The sequence below is a fragment of the Ylistrum balloti genome, unplaced genomic scaffold (assembly GCF_031769215.1).
Source record: "Ylistrum balloti isolate Yb309-2 unplaced genomic scaffold, AGI_CSIRO_Ybal_v1 Utg370800, whole genome shotgun sequence".
Classification (NCBI taxonomy): Eukaryota; Metazoa; Mollusca; class Bivalvia; order Pectinida; family Pectinidae; genus Ylistrum; species Ylistrum balloti.
Window position 1 is genome coordinate 1,241,727 of NW_026782466.1, and position 25,596 is coordinate 1,267,322.

At 36.3% G+C, this 25,596-nt stretch overlaps 1 protein-coding gene across 1 annotated transcript in view; it reads left to right on the plus strand.

Annotated features, from left to right (window-relative positions):
- The first annotated feature begins 4,991 nt into the window (after positions 1-4,991).
- The window catches only part of LOC132558635 (muscle calcium channel subunit alpha-1-like), a 103,302-nt gene continuing 82,697 nt past the window's right edge, over positions 4,992-25,596 (plus strand). Inside the window, exons 1-2 of the mRNA XM_060223234.1 lie at positions 4,992-5,201; positions 9,388-9,493. Of these exons, the coding sequence (XP_060079217.1) occupies positions 5,077-5,201; positions 9,388-9,493 (231 nt within the window). The 5' untranslated portion in view covers positions 4,992-5,076. The remainder of the gene's footprint in view (positions 5,202-9,387; positions 9,494-25,596) is intronic.

Consider the following 25,596-nt stretch of genomic DNA (forward strand, 5'->3'; position numbering starts at 1 on the left):
ATGACTGTGTACCTGCTGTCAGATTTTAACAGGATGGTTAGATTTAGTCATGGTGCTATATAGTATGTCTGTGTGGGTTGTACATGGAATCAGTTTGGTTACCTAATAACTTACAAATGCTATCTATGTTTGTGGACTACTTTTCCAAATTAAGCTGTTCACCCCAATGAACTGCAATTAAAGGTTCCCGATCAACAGAATGTCTATGCCACTATTGTAAGGTGGGGTGAGCAGGTAAATTATGGTTGTAATGTGTGTAATACAATAACACTGATGGTAAGGAGTAGTTTGGAGTGTAGATCCTGAAGAGGTCTATGGTGAGAGGAGGCTGTGCGTGTGCCAAAGGTCTATCCTAAGGAGTGTGATGTCAGTCAGCGCCAGATTCTGTTGTAACAAGCATGGTTACCTTAGCGACTGTTTTTTTCAAGATAGAAGAAAATGATGTATAAAAAAAGTATTGCAAGATTCATTTCCAGGTTTTGATACATTGTTTTTAGTTCAAAACAACTATACTTTTAGTACAATTCATGATCAAACATCACGCAGAAAGAGAAAGTAGTAGAATTCCAATTACCAATAATAGTTTGTGTGAAGCTAATGGAGCTAACCTATGCAAATAAATCCACTTGTACAAGCCAAGCATAGGAATCGGCAGTTAAGGTAAATCCTTGTTGGGAAATATCTTCAGGTTTGATACCTGAAACATCCAAGAATGTATGTAATATATTTGTTAAATGAACTTACAAGTTTGAAACACAAGCATAAACCATACTATAAGTGTTTAGTATGTGAATATATTCAGGTTTAAGCAGAAGTGCTATGATCATTCTTTCATGGCTCGATTAACCATCCAAGCCATCTCCAATTAGACAATATATGTGGGCAGGTTCACTTGTCTGCTGTGTGATACACATTTGTGAATGATTAGTAGTATAGATAGGTCCAAGGTTAGGTTTTACAGTCAGTTGTATATAGATAATGATTCCCCTTACCCCCCCCCCCCCCCCCCCCCCCCCCAACAACCCCCACCCACAAAGAATCTGGTGAACCACATCCCTAAGCAAGGGTACACATCCCAGATAAATAAAACTGCTCTCTTGGCTTCTTGGAAAGCACTCCTTGGAATATGTATCGTCCTGAGATTGATCAGAAGACAGCTCATCACAACAAGAATCAATGTCTTTGAAAGCAGGAGTGTAATCATCTGCAGTCTCACCCACTCCTTCAACATTCATATCTGCCATCATGTCACCATTATCCATCACAAAGACAGAAAAATCCAAGGAAAAAATCATCTGTTGTCTCACCCACTCCTTCAACTTTCATATCTGCCTTTATGTCACCATTGTCCATCACAAAGACAGAAAAAACCAGGGAAGAAATCATCTGTTGTCTCACCCACTCCTTCAACATTCATATCTGCCATCATGTCACCATTGTCCATCACAACAGACAGTGAAGGGTAAGGGTTGACCACAATACTCAGCACAAGAACATTGCTCGATGAACGAACTGCCAGGGAAAGGCTAAAAACTTAGGATTCCACATCCCTATAGATTTATCCTCAAACCCTCTAAGGAATGTGCAAGGTCCAGCTGGTTTGGAAAGACCCCATAACTTACCAAACTGGTCCTTTAGACTGAATAGGGTTGCCTCCCCCTCTCACTGAAGGGCAAGGGGGACTGTATACCCTCCAGGTGTACATTGGTACTTCTTTACTCAACACTGAAGAATTGTTGAGTTGTATTTAAAACCACCCGCAAGCTAGGTAGGGTGGCTAGGGTATGGCTGCGATACTGGATGGGGACCACCAGGGCTGACTGACTGACCCATTTCAGAATTTTTTGAGGTCTTTTGTTATGGTTGTATATTGACAGCATTAAATATGCATACTGAAGTTATACTATGTGTTACCAAGATGAAAAGGATATTTGATCAGATAGATGTACAATAATGTTTATTGTTTTATTCCCTTGGGTAATCTTTTTACAAGATTGTGTAATGCTACCTTATGAAGAAAACTGCAAGACTTAATTGTGCAATATCTTGTTAGGAAAATTCCAAAACATCACATTGCGCAATATCGCTTCTGTATAGTGTTGAAATATCAGTATAAAACAGCTAGATTTGTAATTAGTTTGGTTGTTGCTAATGTAGTTTAATTCTTTCTGTACTGTTGTCGACTAAAGGTAAAAAGAAAATAGTGCTTTCTTTGCCCGTTGTTGACAAACCATGTTGATTTTAATATAATTATCTATAATTTATAATTAGCAATTGTCAGTCATTGTTATCCATTGATAAGCCAATAAAATGCTATATATGAATTCAGAAACAATGACTTTGTTCATAAGTCATATTTTATGAGATTACCGTAATTTTACACAAATTTGCCACATTGTATTGCAGATGCTACTTTTATTTTTTTGATTTTAAAGAAAAAAGTGATGGCTCTGGAAACATAAGTATCATTTATTTATGTTGGTGCTGATCCAGACATCTGCTTTGATAAATTGAAGGATTAAAGGTAGTCTTCCTGATTTTCTAATGGACCATTGTGAGTGTGTGTAGGGAAGGGGGGAGGGAGAGGGGGCCAGGTATATCTTTGGATGAACAGAAATAATTGATACCACACATGCCCTTCACCTGTGTGGCAGCGGTTGATTATCCATGATAATGATTTGTGAGTAGATACTTGGTCACCCTACAACGAGGATTTTTCTATGCATGTTCCAGTTTTTGTACTCATTAAGACCCCCATCCAAGAACACTGAGACATGAGCCCTCTGTGCATGGTTTTGGTGACCTTAGTTAATGTATATTTTATATACCAATACAAAATCATTTTAAACAATGTTCAGTTTGAAATATATTGTTGGAAGGTGTTTGTCAAAAAAAGGGATATGAAAATTTTAGATCATGATCACAGTGTAGTCATTATCTATAAGAACAACAGGTTTTGTACCAATAAGCTTATGTCATTGGTAAAATACAGTATTTTACTCGGAAAAGGTTTTGAAGAAATTTGGAGGAATATCATTCATAAACATGCAAGTCTGAACGTTAGATTGCAATGCAGATTGTGGAAATTTACATGACAGGTCCTTATGTTCAAGGTCTGTGTTACTTAAAATAGACCAAGAAAATATTCATAACACTATCCAAAATAGTGTGTTTTGACCCAACATTGTTCATTCTGGTAGTAAAATGTATTTAGAAGGTATATTAATTGGGGGAAAAAAATGTTAGTAATAGTGTTCTTGAAACTTCCATCTCAATCAAATGGAAAGTATACTTGGTTTGTTCAGTTGGACATCTCAGACCAGGGTGAGACAGATACCGGACAATATGTATATGAAACCATTAACTCAATTTTAATGGGACTATATACTTTATGAATACAGCTTTTCAAACTTTGAATATTTATAGCTCACACAAGTTACAGGATAACATATATTATTACTCTTATATTACTGTGATACTGGTGATGAAAAGGCAGCTTGTCATTTGATGTTTTATGTGCTTGAAATTTATCGACTGAGCAATGCTATTGTTATTGCCTAGCCTACAAGGAGATGTACCTGTTTATATGTAATATGAAACAAGATCTTGATAAATATCTGGTTTTATGTTAGAATTTATCTAGATACATACACAGTAGGACTATATACAACAGTGTGTTCACTGCTGTTGCAAGCCTTACTTGAGCTGTTTATGTGGTATTCATCATGAGTACCCTGTACATGTTTAACGGACTAACTGGAAATAGGGTACAGGAATGAAAACACAGTACATCGTTTACACAATATGTATGGTTACAGTCATGTGACCAGCATCAATGCAAAACTGATGCAGTGAACCTGTTACAGAGCTTGATATTGCATCTATTTTTCAGGTTTTATGCTATATGACTTTATTCAGAAAGTTACTTTACTCTTCAAGATTAAATCTAAACTTTAAATATTTATGCCCTAGATACTTGATGTCTGCAATAGTTTATATTACGTGAGCTTGACAAAACAATCTTCCAATACGATGCTCAAAAAAGAAATGGAAAATGATATCAAACCTTTGGCCTTACCGCCACCAAAGCCTTACAAACACATCTTTTGATTTGTGTGAGGTAAGATCCCCTTCATGTTCATCAAGGTCAAAGAATTGATTTATTACATTCCATTGAGTAAGAAAGGTGAGGGTAACTCTTCAGAATATACGGTTTTCTGGTGTGTCATCTTCATTGTACTTTAATTAGATGGCAATGAAGAGACCAGATTCCTCTATTACACTTGTAGCAATTTGTGAAATATTAAATGGCTTCTATTGCTTAGCTCTTATTTGCTATTTTGCCATAAAACGTAGATTGTGTTCCTCAAAGATTGCTTTACAGGTCTGAAGGTCAGAGTAAAGGTCACTATATTCTGTAAATTGACAATGCAATTAGATGGCTACTTTTTACACAATACCGCTCATACACAGCTTCTTTTGATGTACAGCTAGGCCACAGCACAATAGATTCTCTTTATGAAATATACACATATCATTCTGTCACCAACAATCAAGATAATGGGTGCTTTTGCAATACACTATTTTCATCAATTTACAATCACTACTTTGAGAGCTGAAGTGGCATATATGAATGCATGGGTCCTGTAACCTTTTTCACTCATAATTCTAATTTGTTACTGTCCAACTTTAGAAATTGATTGTTTGATGTAATCAGGGAACTTTTTCATTTGCTAATTGAGACTTGAAGAAGCTAAATATATAATGTAACATGGACAGAAATGGTTTTAGAAATACTGAAAATGTTTCTTGTATGTTTCAGGAGGGAATTATGAGCGGGACCACAGTAACCCAGCTCTGCCAAGTCTGCCACAGAATCAGCCACAGGAATTGCACGCTGGGGGCCAAGGTTTGGGACAGGGGCCAGGGTCGGGCCCGCTACAGCCAGCCTCGCCCACCACACCAAAGAGTTTGGGGAGTGGAGTCACTCAGATCACCCCCCTACCAGGCGACAAGAAGCCACTTAGCCCTGCCTGGAACGTGGCACTCGGTGCTGCCACAACAGCCGCTGCCACAATGACCCGCAAACGCGCCAACGCACGCAAACAGCAGAACCAAAATGTCAGACCGCAACGTGCTTTGTTCTGTTTGAACTTACAAAATCCTATACGAAAGCTATGTATTAGAGTTGTGGAATGGAGATATCCTTTTTCTGAAAACGTCATGCATAATTTATGGGATTATTTCACAGGGAATTTCATCCATGCTTTCTGTGATTAGGATGAAAGCAATACCAGGCAGCTTTGTGCGAAATTTCAGTTTGAGGACCAAGTGCTGTCGTTCATGTCTATACATATTGTCTTTATGTTTCATTTTGGTTTGGTTTTGCTTTTCAGTTTCACCTAGTGGAAAAGTCAATATATAGCAAAACAGAATATTTGAAATTCACTACTTGAAACTATAGCAAAGTTTTCAACATGTAAGAAGGGAATTGGTAACCCAATATTTCATGTTGAGTCAAACCAAGCATTTAGGGAAAAACAAGAATACACTGAAAATAATAATATTGGTTAAATGTAAGGTGTTCAGTTGTGGTCATTTTTAATACCTGCTTGATACATCAACAAGTGCTGACTACCAAATCTTATATACTAATTTTACAGATAGGATTTGCCACCTTGCTCATTTGCCTTCTCTAGTGACCATCACAACCAAGTTGGAAATGTCTAGACAATAGTGAATGAATTTGTGGCTGAATCTTATCAATGGTTTTGTAATAGAAAGAATAGACGGTGGCCAGATTATGACCCAGTGTAGCCTGCTGGTAACATTACCATGGTGATATTCATGTTTTGCCTTGATGGCAGTTATATGTGATGGCTGTTGAACCATCTGTGATAAGGCAAATGGTGTACAGGATTTGTAGGTATTGGTTCTCTCAGGTCTCCTTATAGTGTGTCTGTAATGGAGGTCATATGTAGATATTGGTCTAGCTGTAGTGTGTGATCAGATCCATGTCTGTAATAGAGGTCAGAGGACAATTAGTTAGTACTGTATATGAAGTAAAGCCAGCCTCAGCTATTGACTATTTGCATCAATAAACATTTATGGATTGGTAATGTAAAGGTTAACAGTTCACTTGGTATGCATACTTGTAATTAATGCTGCAGGTACCTGTAGAATTATTCTAATTGGTATCAAGAAAATGGAGCTTGAGGTATTGTTACCTGCATCTATGTCTCAGTAATTGCTTATCAGCTTTAGTGATCATTTTTCATTTTTTTGTTTTGTTTTTACATTTCTAGTCGGCAAATTATTCTATTGTTTTCCGTCAGTTATTGTAAATTTCTGCAATGCAACACCTTTATACAAATATCCAATATTAAAACAGAATTCTAAGTTCATAAAAAAACAGAATAATGCATTCTTAAAAAGAAGGAACAGTCCACTTCAGGTTAGAGATAGAGGACAGGGAATGATACTAGTTAGAGGGAACAACAGCCCCTAATCCTGGTTAGGGGTATAGGACCGGGGATGGTTCTGGTTAGAGGGAACAACAGCCCCTACTCCTGGTTAGAGGTATAGGACAGGGGATGGTGCTGGTTAGAGGGAACAACAGCCCCTACTCCTGGTTAGAGGTATAGGACAGGGGATGTTGCTGGTTAGAGGGAACAACAGCCCCTACTCCTGGTTAGAGGTATAGGACAGGGGATGGTACTGGTTATAGGGAACAACAGCCCCTACTCCTGGTTAGAGGTATAGGACAGGGGATGGTACTGGTTAGAGGGAGCAACAGCCCCTACTCCTGGTTAGAGGTATAGGACAGGGGATGGTACTGGTAAGAGGGAACGACAGCCCCTACTCCTGGTTAGAGGTATAGGACAGGGGATGGTACTGGTTAGAGGGAACAACAGCCCCTACTCCTGGTTAGAGATATAGGACAGTGGATGGTTCTGGTTAGAGGGAACATCAGCCCCTACTCCTGGTTAGAGGTATAGGACAGGGGATGGTACTGGATAGAGGGAACAACAGCCCCCTGGTTAGGGGTATAGGACAGGGGATGATACTGGATAGAGGGAACAACAGCCCCTACTCCTGGTTAGAGGTATAGGACAGGGGTTAGAGGGAACAACAGCCCCTACTCCTGGTTAGAGGTATAGGACCAGGGATGGTGCTGGTTAGAGAGAACAACAGCCCCTACTCCTGGTTAGAGATATAGGACAGGGGATGGTGCTGGTTAGAGGGAACAACAGCCCCTACTCCTGGTTAGGGGTATAGGACAGGGGATGGTTCTGGTTAGAGGGAACAACAGCCCCTACTCCTGGTTAGAGGTATAGGACAGGGGATGGTACTGGATAGAGGGAACAACAGCCCCTACTCCTGGTTAGAGGTATAGGACAAAGAATGGCAATGGTTAGAGGGAACAACAGCCCCTACTCCTGGTTAGAGGTATAGGACAGGGGATGGTACTGGATAGAGGGAACAACAGCCCCTACTCCTGGTTAGAGGTATAGGACAAAGAATGGCAATGGTTAGAGATACAGACAGTCCCCACTCCAAATTAGGAATATAGGATAATAGATAACTGTATTCAATCCTTTTATATGCCATAATGAAGCATTCTGACTAATGTACACAGGTTACCTTACAGTTAATGTTACATATTACTAGATTGGCCTCTGACTTTCACTGCTGAACAGTCTATGGTGATTTGTCATGCCAAACACAGACTCTCACTTATTCTAATGACAGCGACATTATATATATATGTGTGAGCAGAACTGGGTAGTGTTTGTCGGCAATCCATTGACCTGCTATTGGAGACTGTGTGGGCATGTGATGCTAACATCAACAAGTGATTCTCTCCACTTGATCAATAATTATAATCAGGGCTGTAGAAAACAAGTCGACCCTTTTTTTCATTCACAAAATTGGTCTTGATTAGAGTTTTGACATTTATAAAGATAGAAGTAGCTGAGGGTATAATTGTACTTTATTGCTAGGCTGGAGATGTAATTTGTGTCAAGTTATATTATTACCTTGTGTGTGTTCGTTGTTCATAAACAACCTAATACATGTACCAGACACAAATGATTATTTATCAAGAAGGCACATTTGAAATCTCAACCAATGTTTAAAATAATATAATTGACCTAGCAGGCACTAGAATATGACATCGATATATAACTCTAAATTGATAACTTGCGACTCCAGGCTTTACACTTCATATGACTTGTCGTTTGGAGGATGAAAAACTAAACAAACAGTCTGGAGCTTTTCACAGTGTGATCACTTGCTCCTATTACTAAGTAATGTTGATTTGATGACAGGGCAAAATCAGAGTTCTCCAATATTCATCCATTTTCATAAGCTACTCATATCTATTGCAGCAGCAGAATTACCAACAAAGCGTATGTAGACATGAAAACAGAGATATGATCACTAAGATTATACTACATATAAATAACAATCCTTAACATGGTGGTATGAAATGTAGGATAATGTTGTGCATTGGGATTTTATTCAATTGGTGCAGTATGTATAACTGCTCGGTCATAACTGATGGGGCTGTATTCAAAATTTATGATGCATAACTAAGCTCCACATTGTAACTGTCTGAAAGAAGATAAAAATTATAAATATTAAAAAATCACTTTGAAAAAGGCAGTTTATTACTGATGAGGATAGATATGCTAAATGCCATTGCTTTTCTCTTATTGCACTCCACAAGGTCTGTCTTTTTCAAAGACCGGAGGAAAGATGCAAACTGTTCCCAAGTCAGTAAGCATTTTTTGATGTACTTGAAGGAATCTGAAGTATGTCAATTTTTCTGTCTATATAACTATACCCCTTTAATTTACAATCTGGAAACTGGGCCAGGTCCTCTGAGCAATGTCACTCCTTTGTTGTTGTCATTTGTATGCAGTTGTATACCAAAAAGGTTTAGACCATTGCCTGATTTAATTCACTGTGTCATCAGTTTTGGATAACCATTGTAGCGTGAAAAGCCACTTATTAAGTAATAGGTGTAAATAACCTACATTTTAAGATGGCTGTACATATTTCTCGAACCAATTTAAGTATAATTTGTATTGCTTTATGTGAAGACAACTGAATAATCCTTTACAGTCTGTATCACCAGTATCATTACTCTAATAATTCAAAATTTCTACATATATTGTTTCCTTTTCATTTTAGGATAGCTCATATTCTTGTCTTCTCTTGTTACAGTTACTATCTCAAATTCTTTATATTTAATTGAAAAAATACAAGAATCAGAAGATCTTTTTCCCATGAATGTCAAATTTATTCAAATTTTTCTCCAGTTTTGAATCACAATGATGAAATTTAGTGATGTATTGAAAATTTTCCTTAACCCATATGCACGCCTTTTGAATACTTGATTCTGCTGACAATTTTTGCCAACTGTGTGGCATTAGCTATTTACACTCCCTATCCAGAAGCAGACTCCAATGAAGTCAATTTGGCATTGGTAAGTACCATTCTTATTTCATTTATTTCTATGAATTATTTTTCAGAAGAATGCAGTCATTATCAAACTTGAGAAAAGCAATTTCAGTTGCAGCCTGTACATTATCAACTCTAACCTTGAAGCTTGAGCAAATGAATTGGATTGAATGGATGCTATTCCAGTATTTGTTATTTATCGTATTTATCCAATGAGAAGCCCATGCCAAGGGTTATAATTCCATCCATATTTATGTCTGATATTTGGTAAGTCCATAAACTGACCAGGATTCAAATGAAATGTGTTTGCCCCGTAGGCTTATAGAAAGAATATTGAACAAAAACTCTAGGAGGTATGAAACGCAAATGCCCCAACTTTTTAAAATTCAATTTTGTTCTGGTGGTAATTTTTTGAGAAGTTTTGAAAATTTAGATGAAAGAAAGTATTTTAAAAGAAAACACAATATGTTGCTGCACTTCTTTTACTGCTACTGGCATCAGAACATATGATGTAGGAAATATTTTTTCTTATTCATGAATAATAAGTATTCTTGGTTATTTTCAAGGCATTATTTCCAGCAAAGTTCTTTTCTCATTATGATGCAAAAGAATGGTACTGGGATAATAAGCAAAAAATAAAAAATAAGCTGCAAATCTCCATAACGACCAAAATAGGTAAATTTGGAAAAATTGCTTAAATCGTTTATTTGACAGTGTTCTGAAATTTAATTTTGAAGACTGAATGCTTTTTGCTTTACTACTTGTAATTTTTCACCCTTATGTCAATTTTTTTCTGAAAATTCGAGAACAAGTGCAATATTTATTTTTGGGCCCGGAAATTTCAAGAAAAATGATTGACCTAATCAGCATTCATGTATTTCCTGTCTATGATTTACGCGAGATTGTGTTGAATTTTGCCCCAAACTTTTAAGAGTTAAACTAAAAAGAAGTACCCAAGCAACAGAAAAAATGTTTATATTACTGATGATAAAACCAAAGCACATAAACTACGCCGTCACAAAAAATATCACACAGGAAAATAGTCTACAGAATGTCATATTGAGTGCTCCACTTTAACGACAAATATCAGTAACAAAGGATATCAAAATGCATGTCTATGGTATTACACTGGAATATGTTTTTGATCAAATAATGCCCTACTTCTGCTGTAACACCAATTTCCTACATACTAAAAACGTTTGCATTTCACCTATCAAAAGAATGTTTGCTGTTCTGTCTGACTCATTCGATTTCGGTGTTACAAGACTTTGTAAAATTTCCCCTGTGCTTTAAAGTTGCAGAAGCAAGACTATGGTGTTACTTTTCTGGCAGTGACAAGGTGTTGTCTGATGTTCACTTTAAGTTGTTTTGCATTTTGATAGGTCAAGTAATAAATGTCCGATATTAACCAACTTGGTATATAATTTGATTCCATTTAGTGGACATCCCAACACATCCACCATTTACAAATCATCTTTCAAATTTTACAATTCAGAAACTTTAAGGGATGCTGAGGAGCTGGATAGCCTGAACAAATACATTTCTTGAATTTTAGATTTTGGTGCATTTTTTGGACAAAAACAACAATTTTTGAGAAATGACTTCAATCTTTAGGGCTTGTTCTATTCACTTCATATTTAGTTTATAGTCATACTGAAGCAGGTACTGTAAAATATTTTGAGTCGATTTTAAGAATTTATTGATAAGTATGTGTGATATTTGTTAATCTAGTATTGTATTTCTAACTATTAGCATAAGAAAAGGTAATTGCATGTATAATTTTTGATAACATAATGGGGATGTTGAACTGATAGAGTCATATTGCTTAACCTAGTTATTATTTCTACTATAAATAACATGTGTCACAGACTGTCTGACCTGTGTCCACAGGGCTGCAATCCAGACTTGTTCACACAATTATTTACATTGGTAGTATTTTGTAGTGTAAGTAGGCTATTTAAATGATGATATCAATAAATTGATCATTTATCAGGGATCAGTCATGTTTACATAGATGTAAATGAACTGTGACAGATGGTTATTATCACTTTTTTCTGAGCTTGGTCAACTATTATCAATCCTGTCTTGAAGTGTTAATGGTTATTAAATAGCTTAATCAGAATTTCCTAGATATACCATATGTAAAAACACTTCTGTCATTGTGTGGGAAGGTCTACAAACTGTAAATGGTTCTGTTATTGTGTGGGAAGGTTTACAAACTGTAAATAGTTCTGTCATTGTGTGGGAAGGTCTACAAACTATCACTTCTGTCATTGTGTGGGAAGGTCTACAAACTGTAAATAGTTCTGTCATTGTGTGGGAAGGTCTACAAACTGTAAATGGTTCTGTCATTGTGTGCATACTGTAAATGGTTCTGAAGGTCTACAAACTGTAAATTGTGTGGTTCTGTCATTGTGTGGGAAGGTCTACAAACTGTAAATGGTTCTGTCATTGTGTGGGAAGGTCTACAAACTGTAAATGGTTCTGTCATTGTGTGGGAAGGTCTACAAACTAACACTACTGTCATTGTGTGGGAAGGTCTACAAACTGTAAATGGTTTTATCATTGTGTGGGAAGGTCTACAAACTGTAAATGGTTTTATCATTGTTCGGGAAGGTCTACAAACTGTAAATGGTTCTGTCATTGTGTGGGAAGGTCTACAAACTGTAAATGGTTCTGTCATTGTGTGGGAAGGTCTACAAACTGTAAATGGTTCTGTCATTGTGTGGGAAGGTCTACAAACTAACACTTCTGTCATTGTGTGGGAAGGTCTACAAACTGTAAATGGTTCTGTCATTGTGTGGGAAGGTCTACATACTGTAAATGGTTCTGTCATTGTGTGGGAAGGTCTGCATACTGTAAATGGTTCTGTTATTGTGTGGGAAGGTCTACAAACTGTAAATGGTTTTATCATTGTGTGGGAAGGTTTACAAACTGTAAATGGTTCTGTCATTGTGTGGGAAGGTCTGCATACTGTAAATGGTTCTGTCATTGTGTGGGAAGGTCTACAAACTGTAAATGGTTCTGTTATTGTGTGTCAAACTTGTGTGGGAAGGTCTGCATACTGTAAAAGGTTCTGTCATTGTGTGGGAAGGTTTACAAACTGTAAATGGTTCTGTCATTGTGTGGGAAGGTTTACAAACTGTAAATGGTTCTGTCATTCTTCGGGAAAGTCTACAAACTACTGGTGATTCTATCATTGTGTGGAATAATCTTTAGCCATAAAATGGTTATGTCATTGTTTGGGAACGTCTACAAGGAAGTGATGGTTAAGTCATTGTATATGAAGGTTTACAAACTTTTAATGGTTCTGTCATTATGTGGAAATGTTCATTGAAAGCTACTAATGTGAGAAGGTTTACAAGCTATAAAGGGTTCTAGCATTGTATTGGAAAGGCTATACAAGTGCTTACTGCTCAGTTAAGCCCAGTCATTGTGGGGAAAAAGGTGATTTTAGTGTCAGCAATTTGTCAAGGACTGCAGGAGGTACCGAAAATTGTGACATGGTTGGGGAAAGCCTGTAGATTGTCATATGGCCATCTTACTGATGTACATACCATCAGGACAGTTCAATTTAAAATAAAATTTTGGAGACATTTTTAACCATATAAAATAAACCATGCTTTCTTGCTTCAGTGCCAGCATCACTAAATCATTATTAACAAACACAACACACACAGTCAGTATATAAATACTTACACCATTAATACATAATTGATGAATCAGAAGTAAATGGAAGAATATATATGATATGGTGATAAATTACGCGATATTTCAATTCTCTAACAAAAATTTATATCCATCATTAATTTTATAGGAGAGTAATGAAAATTATGAAATTTTTCAATTCTCTTGAAAAATTAACAAAAATTTATATCCATCATTAATTTTATAGGAGAGTAATGAAAATTATGAAATTTTTCTTTGTAGCTACTTGAAAAATTAAGCACGACAAATCTTGCCTTTTTTCAATGCATTATTGACTAGCTTTGCCAAGTTTACAGAGTGCAGTGGTTCATATGTACTTTATCATAGTTAACATTGGATATATCTTAGATTTATGTTGCATAATGTAGGTGGCAGCTTATGATTCAAGGACATTTCACTTAACCAAAGATACACTTTAGTTAGCTTGCTCTCCGTACAGGATGAGATCTCTGGTAAAGGTTTATGTTGCATAATGTAGGTAGCAGCTTATGATTCAGAAACATTACCCAAAGATTACACATTTGTTAGCTTGTTCTCCATACAGGATAAGATCTTTGGTAATGGGAGGGACACACCAATGTATCTTATATGTCATTTTGCTGGTACACTGATGGAGAGCAACAGAGGTTTTGGTTTATTTTTGTGCTGAAATCGCTGACAGTACACATGCCAATAAAATGTTGAAGTGATTATATTCCAGTGGAGTAAATAAATCTATATCCTGGACCTAAATAGGTTAAATCACCTCTACAGACAGGTGGTGCCACCTGGTGTGCTCTATACTTCCTGTTTCATATGTTATTTAAGTTTTCTCTTTCTATATTTATATTATGTATGGCCACATTTAACTCATTATCCCTCAAGCACAAAGTAGAAGATGGCATTGCTGGAAGATAATGTTTCCTTGTAGTACTTTTAATTTTGATCTTTAGAAAAAATTTAGTACATTTGTTGTAATTGACTTTTTTCTGAGATGCTGATTGATAAAATGAAATCTATTGTTCATCAATTTTTATATGATAGTCTTTAAGCCAGCAGACAAATGGATGTATGATATTTGGAATGTAGGATATAGACAATGGCTTGTACTGCCGACATAGAAAGACATGGATGTCCTAGAAGGGTTCTCAGAGTCAGTAATTTAGTTGTGGTGAACCAGCAAGTGTGATGCTAGATGACCAGGTGATTGTGGTGACCACAATCAGCGATAATAAGATGTCCAGGCAGACTGGTGGACATAATAGTAAAATATTGATTGGTCAGACGGTTGGTCACCAGTCGATCCCAGATTTCATTGTAGCAAAGCTTCTCTTCAGCATCACATTGCTTCCAGCGAAATGCTACTTTGTTCAGGGTTATCTTATTTGTGGTTGTGGTCTGTCTTCTTACTTGTATGTGTCTGGTTTACAAGTTTAGGTCTCCATTGTATATAGCACATATTCGTGTGTCCACTTCAATCAAACTTAGGCTATACATCTGACCATACTTCCTGATGTGTAGGCCATACTTAACCTGTTACAGCCATTTTTCTCTCTGTGTAGGTCATACTTAACCTGTTACAGCCATTTTTCTCTCTGTGTAGGCCATACTTAACCTGTTACAGCCATTTTTCTCTCTGTGTAGGCCATACTTAACCTGTTACAGCCATTTTTCTCTCTGTGTAGGTCATACTTAACCTGTAACAGCTATTTTTCTCTCTGTGTAGGCCATACTTAACCTGTTACAGCCATTTTTCTCTCTGTGTAGGCCATACTTAACCTGTTACAGCCATTTTTCTCTCTGTGTAGGCCATACTTAACCTGTTACAGCCATTTTTCTCTCTGTGTAGGCCATATTTAACCTGTTACAGTCATTTTTCTCTCTGTGTAGGCCATACTTAGTCCATTACAGTATTTCAGCCTTTATATTTACAATATAGTCCCTAGTGGTCCTATCCTTCAGGCTTTACATGCACATAGCCTATGATCTCTTCATTTATATGCAGAAAATATCTCTCCTGAGATGCCAGTTGTTTTTGTAGGATAATTTCTGTTGAGTCCAGAGCACCATTACCAAACTTTTAATGAGCTCAGTTACAAAGAGATGTAGTAGGTTTTTGAAATTTGTGGGAGTCCCATAGGAAAAGCTTGAGTCCAGGAATCCAATATTTGTGTCCCAAAAATTACAGAATACCCATTCAAACTATGTGGTGTCCAAGCTGTGGATGAGAAGTCCTCTTCTGTTTTACTCGGGCATTGGTTCTTTTTTTTTTTTTATTTCTTAGTTATTTTAATATCCTTGCCATTTTATGATGTGCATATTGTGTTACCCATGTTAGTCTGCCTGCCTTGTTACCAAGCCATTTCATCTTTAAGGACCTTTGGACAGATTCTGTTCAGCTTTACCCCATAGTTTCATGATGTTATGACCTAAGTCTTGTCATATGAAAATAGTCATTTGTCAAGATGAAAGGGTCAAAGGTGACATTTGAAACTTTATCAGACAATGCTACAAATGCATTGGTGCAGAGGCATTCATAATCTTACTGGGATTTACAAAACCGTATTAAAAAAGCCATTAAATTCTTTTTACACTGATAAGGTTGGTTGGTGGTGCAATGATAATGCACCTGTCCTTGACCTAGACGACTTCGCTTCAGTTCTGTGTTTATATGTTAAAAGGAATAGAGTTATTTGTAAGACAATGTGTGTTTCCTAGGTACTCAGTCTGGTTTTCTCCCATAGTAAGAGCTCTCAAAGTCATTTTTACCCATTAAGCCAACGCCTTAGTTCCATCGGTATTCACAGTACATAGAGCTCTCTTAAGATAGATAAAAGAAATAAGAAAGGAAGGACAGCAACTCCTCAAGTGTGATTTCTCTCTAGCTGCTATGATGAAAATTTACAGTATAGTAAGATGAAGGTGAAATCCCATAGACAGATTTGACTTTGACAATAGCACACAATATTTAATGTCTCAACTCTTCTCATGCATGTACTCGGTTATTACCCTGGCTTCTGTTTAACATAGCAATTGTATATGCTATAAAGCATGTATGGCCTTAAGCAGCTCCAAATGTTCTGTTAGAAGATTAGATTCCTTGCCTTCAGACTGTTATTTATATTTGTTTTCACTTGTAAATAATGATGTTTACATGTCTGATAGTATCAATACAACTGATAGAGACGTGAACTGTACCCTACAGCAACGATGGTATACCTTCATGTTTGTTAAATTACCTGTGTTTGTGGTCCTAGACTTTAGACAGGTAGATCTAAAGGTGTCAAACGACCTCTGGAAAGAGAATATTTATATCTCTGTTTTATATATATTGTTTGTACAGAATATTTTGATGTGTTTTGTAACACTTCTGGTCATGTTAATGGTAATGGGTTTCATGCATGAGACATTGCTCTCCACTTATTTAATTTTCTAAACATAGAAACTCTTCCGAGACAAGACTTAAAAAGCTGACATTCAGATTTAGTTAAAAATATCATTAATGTTCTTCCCTCTTTCTATTTTATATACTGTACCGTAATTATATCTACATCAAATATAAGCAGTGATATTGTATAATTTTTGTAAATCCCTGGTATAAGAGTGACTGAGCTGGGCACAAGTTAACTCTTGACAGGTCAGGAACACAACTGTTTTCTAGCTGAAAATGATGAGTCTCTGGAAACATTCATTGTAAACATTTCTCTAGCCAGTTTTATGGAAAACAAAGTTGATAAAGAAAATGCTTGGCGATGTCTAGCCATTTTATCACTGGAGAATGTCTTTTGACTGTAAGGTAGGATTCAAAGACATAGTCTTTCCTGAGTCCAATTCTGTTCTATAATTCTGGCCAGTGCTTGATCGAGACCATATATCTGTAGAATATCTCTCCTAGGGAAGGAATGCTGTTCTTTGTTTGGTATGAGGGCAGCCATTATCCTAGATGTTCTGTTAGCATGCAAGATGTATGTAGTATTGCAGCACTAAGGAAATTGTCCAGTGTTTTAATGTCAGGTCAATATTACTGGATGCCCTGTGACAATATGTAATTGGTATAATGTCCCATATTTCTGACCAGTTCTGGAGAAAATGCATGGTAACTGTGTCTAGTATCTTGGCAATATTCAAGTGGTAGGATTCATGGATGTTTGGCCAGTATCCTGATATTGGGTACAGCTGCTTGTGAACAGTGCTTATGTATGACACTTTGGGTCCTAATTGGCCTCATTCCATCAGGTTAGGGGGAGGAAGGAAAACCAATGGGAGTGATGGTATTACTGGTGTGGAAGGGGATGTACACCAGTGTTACCAGTCACAATGTATACAGACTCCTGCATTCTGGCCAAGAAAAATGGGCAACAAAACAATGCAAGCTGGAGTCAACTAATGTTACTTATTGTATGTAAATGACTTACACATGTCTTAGAGGGGGTTGCATGCCACCTACACACCAGATCACCTCCAGTATTTGTAGCTTCTAGTTCTAGCATATGGTTCAAGGTAAATCTATGGGACAAAAAATCAGCAATGTCTACTTAGATACCTATAGTCTTACTGTTATGCCTGTACTATAGGCAGTCTTGTGCTGCATAGATACTGTAATGTTATAGATACATTAGATGTCCAGGTCTACCATGAAATTTATAGCTGTTACAGGGGGTCCTGATAGCTCAGTCACAGTAGTGTGTTGGCCTACACAGCTCAAGTAAAGACCTAAGGTGTGTGGTTTGACGCTCTCTACTACTGGTAGTTTGTGTTTCATAAGAATCTGAGAAATGAACTGGTCTCTGCTGCTGTGGGTTTGTCCTTGCGTCCTTTGGCAAGACAATTCAGCAGTTCATCTGAATTGCTCAGTGAGGTAGCCACCTGCTGTTCAAGGAGATCCCTCCTCATAATGAATCTGGCTGTTCATGGGGTGATAAACCCAGCAAACAAACAACAGATATTGCTGTAAACCAACTTTATTATGCAACTATTTACTTTCCCTAATTCTGCCTCACAACAAGCTCATGACAATCAATTTCGGTAAATCAATTATACTATGTGATATTTTCATTGTTGTATATCATCCCTGTCTCATAATTTGCCAAGATGAACTTGCTCACACTTGTTTTGATCCTAAAAATTCACAAAAATAATGGTTTATGGTAATTCACTGCTTTTCATTAAATTTCTAAGTATTGTTAGCTTACCTAACCTGAAAGGCAATGTGAACTCATGGCATACTGCGGCATCTGTTGTCTGTCTGTCTGTCCATCAGTCCATCTGTCAGCTTTTCCTACAAATTGCTTGTAGTCATAAGCAACTGAGTGGATTCTGACCAAATTTGCTCTTAAGCACCCTTTGGGATTGGAACTCAATTTTGTACAAATGGTGGTTCTGACCCCCTAGGGCCTCAGGGGCAAGGCATTAAAGGGGAAATTTAACAATTCCTTTTAAGATCTGCCTTGTTCTGTAGATATAAATTCGTGGATTTTGTACCAATTTGGTCTGAGGTATCATTGGGAAATCATTTTTGTATGCACAGTGAATCTTGGCCTCAAGAGGAAATGGAGCAAATTCTTTGAAGTCCTTTTCCTGTAGGCCTGGAGCATGCTTGGGTGAAGGAGTCCTTTGTCTATAGATCGGTGGGACCCAATCAAGATGTAGATATAAATAAAACTTTTTCAGTCAAACAAATCCAGGTCATTAATGTAATCCCTATGGGCCTCATTTTTTGGATGCAGTGTTTAATGAAAGGCATTTGTTCTACCGCACTGTAAACTTTGCACAAACATTTTATTATTCCAAACAGTAAAACCTTGTGATGAGGATCATTCCAAGTTAGCTGCAGAATATTTGACTTTCCCTGCAAATATTATTATAGTCATTTCTTTACACTAATATACAGTGTTGTAATTTAATGATGTAATATAATACTTGTATCTGATCACATGTTTATGGTAACATGGTGTCCAGCAAGGTTATCACGCATTGACTTGCACATGCACAACAAGAAGTATCCTCATTCGGATAACCTCTTGTAACACCAAGTATGATATTATGAAACTTCTTTAAGTACACAAGTTCTTGTTATGAAACTTGATCACAAGAAAATAAATTCACAATAATGTTATATGTGAACAATTACATCTTAGAAACAGTCTCATCCCTGAGTGACAACAGAAGGAATAAAAGAAGTATTGCCTAACCTTAAGAATTTTTTAATGTCAATGTTTACAAAAGAAAAAATATTCCCCATCAAGTATTTCAAAAGGTACTTTATTACACATGCAGTTCTGGTTACTGGTAACGCTCCAACTAGTCCCGTGCAGAGGTACTCATAATAGCACTACACAAAAATTGTTTGGTGTATCTACATATCAAAAACATGTTATGATTTTAAAACATATAATTGTTATGATGAGATTGAGAATTGGGGTTTGTCTGTATAGATTAAGAATTGCTTGAGATAGATATTGGTAACTGTAGAACAAAAGTGCCACATGAGTAATTATCTGCTCATTTAAATGTTAATGTAGAATTTGACCCACATTTTGCACTTAGGTAAACTGGCTAAAATGATAGGTTTTCATCCCTAAAGACTCTCTTCATCCTCATCTTCATGATAGGTTTTCATCCCTAAAGACTCTCTTCATCCTCATCTTCATAAAGAATATGTAAATTGTGCTTGTGTTGTTGCTGCAGCTGGAGTGGGTCTAATGAAGGCTGAATTTGACCTACATTATATAAATGAATGAATTGGATATATATACTGAGAAAGTTGTCTATCCCTTTGTTTAGTGCTTCATGGATTGGTTGTTGTATTGAAGTCATGTTGGGGATGTTGAATGTATTTTATTCTTCAGTGTCTTTGTAGATAAGATGGTTTCATTAATTTGTATTTTAACAGTTGCTCCATTTGCAATCATTGGTCTTCCAACCATCTTCCTTGTTTTTCTTTAGAGATCGTTTTCACTTTAAAACATTCTTCATCCAAATGTAACTACAAATGTCCAAGGTCAAGAAACCTTAAGAATTCTCTGTGATTTCTCTGTCATTCTTCCAAATGTTTTAATCAGTTTGTCCCCATAGTTTGACAAAGCAAAAATGTCACACTTGCCATCCTGATATAAGAAATTTTTGCTGTTATTTTTTTTTTAAAGAAATAGTTTGATCAGCTATAATGATAATATTATTTTATATATTGCTTCAACAGTGAGCTACAAAACAACACATTAATTTTCTTGAGACAAAAGAATCCTGGTTAAAAGAGGTTGTTAAGATAAACATCTGATGATGTACCTATACAGAATAAATTGGAGTCGTAGCATTTATCCAAAATGTAGACAAAAGTTCAAAGGTTATCATCTGGTAGACATGTTTTATCCATGTCTACACGTGGGCAGGCAAGTGTGTGACATTTTCATGGCTTCTTAAAATTGTAAATAGAAGATAATAAAGTATATTTTGACACCATGCTGACATCTGCGTTGCTTATGAGAAATCTTTTAAGGGACACAAACGGTCAAGTCAAGACCATGAATGAGCAGGAATTAATTCTTCATTTTTAAACTGTATGAGCCATATCAGGTGAATTTGTTAAGCACACAAATTAGATAAGAGGGACCTCATGGTAATATTGGATAAGCTAGTCTTGATGGTTATTAGCACACCTGCCAAGAGAGAAGTTAGCTTGTGCCATGGTGATGTGTCTGTCATCAACATTACCTGTTAATGTCTCCTCAATAACTAAGAGGCCCAGGATCAAGAGGCATGATATTGGTCAAGTTTTTCGCTGGGATAGACTAGGAAGTTAACTGGATCACTTCTAACATACATAGATAATACTGTAAAAAAGGGGTTTGATATTAGGTATAAACATGAGAGTTACCAACTTGACCAGCTGAGGTGACCAGCTGAGGTGACTGAATAAGTTTTACATTAGGTGAGTGGTAGTCCTTTTTGGTCCCTTGTATGTCAGCCATATTGAAATTCCGTGTTTGATCTCTGAGATGAAGACCTGATGCTGGCAGCTGTAAAGACCTATACCCTTATGTATGGGGTATATAGTGAAAGCTTTAATACATAGCTTAGAACTTGACCTGTAGGCCGTTTCCTTGGAAGCAATTTGTACAACACTTCCTGTTGAAGTTGAAGGCACAACAGTTATTGGGTATGCTGTATGATGCCGTACCGATCAGTGATGATGGTTGTGTATCTGGGGATTGTCCTGCACATGTCTAAGTCAGAACTGAGAATTTCTAGATTGATACTGTTTACATTTTATACAGGTTTATGTTGAAAACATTCTGATGTTCTGTTTGCATTGGCTTGTGCAAACAGGTTGCTGTGGAGGAAATGCTAAGAGCAAAAACATATAGGCACAGTTGCTAATGTCTGGCATGAAGCCATGATGTAATGGGGGTTGTTACATTACAGATTTCATTTTTTCTATTCTTTTTTTTTTCTGGAAATTGTCAATTAAATTATTTCAGAAATTGATATTAAGTATGGTTTCTGTTGTCAGTTTTCTAGGGTAATGGAAAGTTATGGCATTGTAAATGCTGAACATTTTGTGACTGAAACTGCATTTCTACACGAAAGTAACATTTTACAGCCAAGATGGCCAAGATATGCTGACGCCCCATACATACAGACATACTCCAATCAGATGCGCTTGTTGTCCCCAACCCTAGTGCAGAGACAGATTGTTATGATCAAGTTAGGATTGGCCAATCCCTTTGGATATATTGAATATGACATGCAAACTCATGGGTAAATGCATGATATGGATACATTGCAAGCTATAGTGATTGCCTTTTGTCAGTGTAGTTGATCAGCCTCACCCTGTTAACCCATTTATAAAAGTCTTGTTAAAAATTTATCACAGTTTGGAATAATGTTGAATGTACTTTGATGATGTAGTATTTGTTGAAATGATTTTGAATTTACTGGGAGATTTTTAGGGCAGTTTTGTGTTAAAATCTGTAGAGACTATAAAGTAAGTTTATTGCAAAGCACCTGCCAGTTCTGTAAAGCAATAACCTATTACAGTTATTTTTTTGTCATGTTGGTATCATTTTCCAATTGCATGATGATGTGTGGCATATGTTGCCAGGGAATTGGAGATGAGTTCCACTAAATTTTTACTTACAAAAATGCAAAAGTTATTAACTGTAGAAAGATGTGTAAGGTAAACTACTTGAACCAAGTGCAGTGGAGACCACTTAATGTCATGTCTGTTAATGTCACTTCCAGTTAATATCACGCTTCTCTTCAGTCACTGATTTTTCCCTATATAATCTATTTAATCCAACATCTGATATTGTCACTTATTTTCATGTAGGCAATGCTTCATAACAATTTATTATATCAACTATCACTAAAAAAGACACTAGTAAGTGAGGAAAGAAACTATGGATTCATGGCTAAAGGGTCATACGTCACACCTGGACATGTTATGTAAACATTGTCACTGTCCTTCTTGCTAACTTTTCACACCTTGTAACTCCTGAACAATAGATTGACTCTCTTACCTGTGAGGTTCAGGCTTGACGGAAGGAGGTCTATTGTGGGGTTTTTTTTTAATTTGCTAGCGCATCCCAATTATTAAAATGGAATTAAAACCCTCATAACCTGGAACTTGTCACAATGCAACCAATGCTGGAGTGGGCGCCATGTGGTTAAGTTTTCCGACGTTCTGTCAAAATTTCTTGAAAATGAGTCTTTAGAACTCATACTGAGACCAGTTTCAAAACAAAACAGATTTTTTGCAAAGATCTTTCAGAAAATAATCCATCATGAACCTAGGTCTATGATAAATTGTTTGTTTTGCTTCTTTTTACAATGACCCATTGGACACCAAACTGCAGCATGTCAATGTGGTTATCTGTAAATTTATGAGAAAACATTTCTGATACAAAGCTTAAGATAATCAAATAAATGATTTGAACTTCAGGCTTTGAGAAATGAAGTCTGTATTAGGCCTAGTTGAACATAGAAAATTTTAACACATGCCCCATAAAGCTTCATGCTACTGTTGCCGTTTTTGCTTTTATCGTAATAATTTTTCTGTGATGATTCGTTCAGGTTAAATGATATATCAGAAGGAAAGAAGATTGAAAATCTATTTGGTCATAATATCTGGATGTCAATGAATTAATTTTTCTGCAAATCACTTATTGTTTTAATTATGGTGAACATTGGTAAGGTAATAGTAAAATCTTCTGAAACCGTGTTTTCCCTATGCTATGTTTCGCTACATCTGATTAGCCAGTAAAAATAGCCACTTATGTAACAGCCAATGAAATGTGGTGTTATAAAGGTAAACAGTTCACACTTTATTGGACATTTTTGTCGGCAATGCTCAAATTGCATTCTTCAGAACACATTTTATCAAAGTCACAGACACGGTATATATATCAGCTTTGCCAGAATGCCCTTTTACGAAGCCTATACTGTTATACAGCTAAACATCAGCAGGTGACACTGTTGTGTCATGTACCAATTTAACCACATGTACACTGACTATGACATATGATCGTTTATGATAATTTATGATAGCAGTTTAGAGATATAAAGAAACAGATGATAAGGAAAATCACTATTCTTAAAAACAAATCAAATTACAAATCGTCTTCGAACAATTTCTGTTAGAAACAAGCCAGTTTGGCACATCTAAAAATGATCATCCTGGTTTAGATGTCCGAGAAGAAATGTGTCAACTGTTAAAATGACATCTTTCGCTTATTATCACATTTCCCCCTAACAAATAGAACATAATATTAAGCGAGTTTCACAGTATTTAAAAGTTAGAATAGCTGCAATGTTCAAGTCCTAAACAGCTGAACACTATTTTTAAGGAAAAATATGTTTTGAATTTGAATCTTGAAATTAAAAAATGGAAACCTTATTATCTGTATATTCTGATGCTGTGTACCTTGCTATCAATCTTGTCCTGCTTATTTCATTTCTCCTCATGTTAGACAATTATATGTGTCTATATTAATGTATAGTTTGAAGTCTATAAGGAGCTGTGAGAATTAATCTAGGGAGATTACAACAAAGGTGAAGTAAAATGTTAGGGAGAAATATTGTAATTTTGTAGGTAGCAATTTATTATTATTTTGCAGTGTTACTGTAGATAGTATTGTAGAGCGTGTCCTGTTTCTATGGTGTTTTATACTAGGTATGAGATGGGAAGAGAAGTTTCTATCAAATAATTCTTGAAATTAAACCACCATTTAAAAGTCTCTACTTTTTATTATTCATTCTCTAAAATCAAACTTTTATTTTCAATAACACTTGATCAGATTGAAGATTTAGCTTTGAATAGGAATCTCAGGTACATTAATTATAAGTGCTGTTGTTTTGATTAGGGAAAAATAATCAATATTGAGTCCCTTTGGAGAACAAGCTTGGCTGGTTCTGTGCTGTGGCAGTATTGTTGGTTTGGCTGGGAAAGCTACATATTGCCTGAGTAGCAGCAATGTTGTGGTGAGAAATGGGGCTTGTAGAGTGTCTGATTTATGAGGAAACATCTAAAATCATTGAAGTAATGTTAGGCTTGGGATTGTCTGTGGCATTATTTGTTCAAGTTTGTATAGAATGCTGGTGTTTAGGCCACAAGCTATATGTACTCCTATAATTACGTAATAAAGTTGCTTAACCCAAACCCCATCATGCCAGCCATTTGTTGACGGTAGCACTCTCATCTCCTGGTATTCCATTCCAGCTCCAGCTCTTTGACAATCAGGGGCTGCATCCTCAAAAATAATTTGTTAATTTCTGGTGAGCAGACTGTCTATTGGAATTCATGTCAAACACCATACACTTCATTACTGGTGACTTTTCCCAACTCTGAAATGTGTCAGCTTCATTTCTCTGTCTGAATTGTCTCTGATGGTTGTGAATGTGAAACTGTTCCTGTGTAATGGTTTGACTGGCTTATAAGGTTAGAATGGTTGCCATGGAAACGGATATGATGATGCAGTATCATTTTAACCAATAAATGTGTTACAAATATTTCGAGGTGATGCCAGCCGTCTGGAGAAGACATCACCTTGGTTGGTATTAAGGTGCCTGCTGCTGACTGGTGTTTGAAGGATATATTGGTATAAATCACATATCTATTGATCATTATCTTACGAAGAGTCTGCTGATAACAGCATCATGAAGAATAGAGATAAATGTTCTTAGAATACAATTTCCATTTAATTCACTTTTTTTTATAGTGTTTGCTACAACTGCATGCTGGATGCAAATAGTGAAGTAAAATAGGGGTGTGCAAATGAAAGTCATGAATTACGATTTTCTGGGTTTTTTTATAATCAATACAGCTTCCTACATTCCATGAAATTATTTCAGAATAACCACATTTGAAATGTCAAGGTAGCAGTGTTTAGTAAAAGATATCTTAGTCACTTAGTTCCAATTCCATACAACTGTATTGAATTCTCT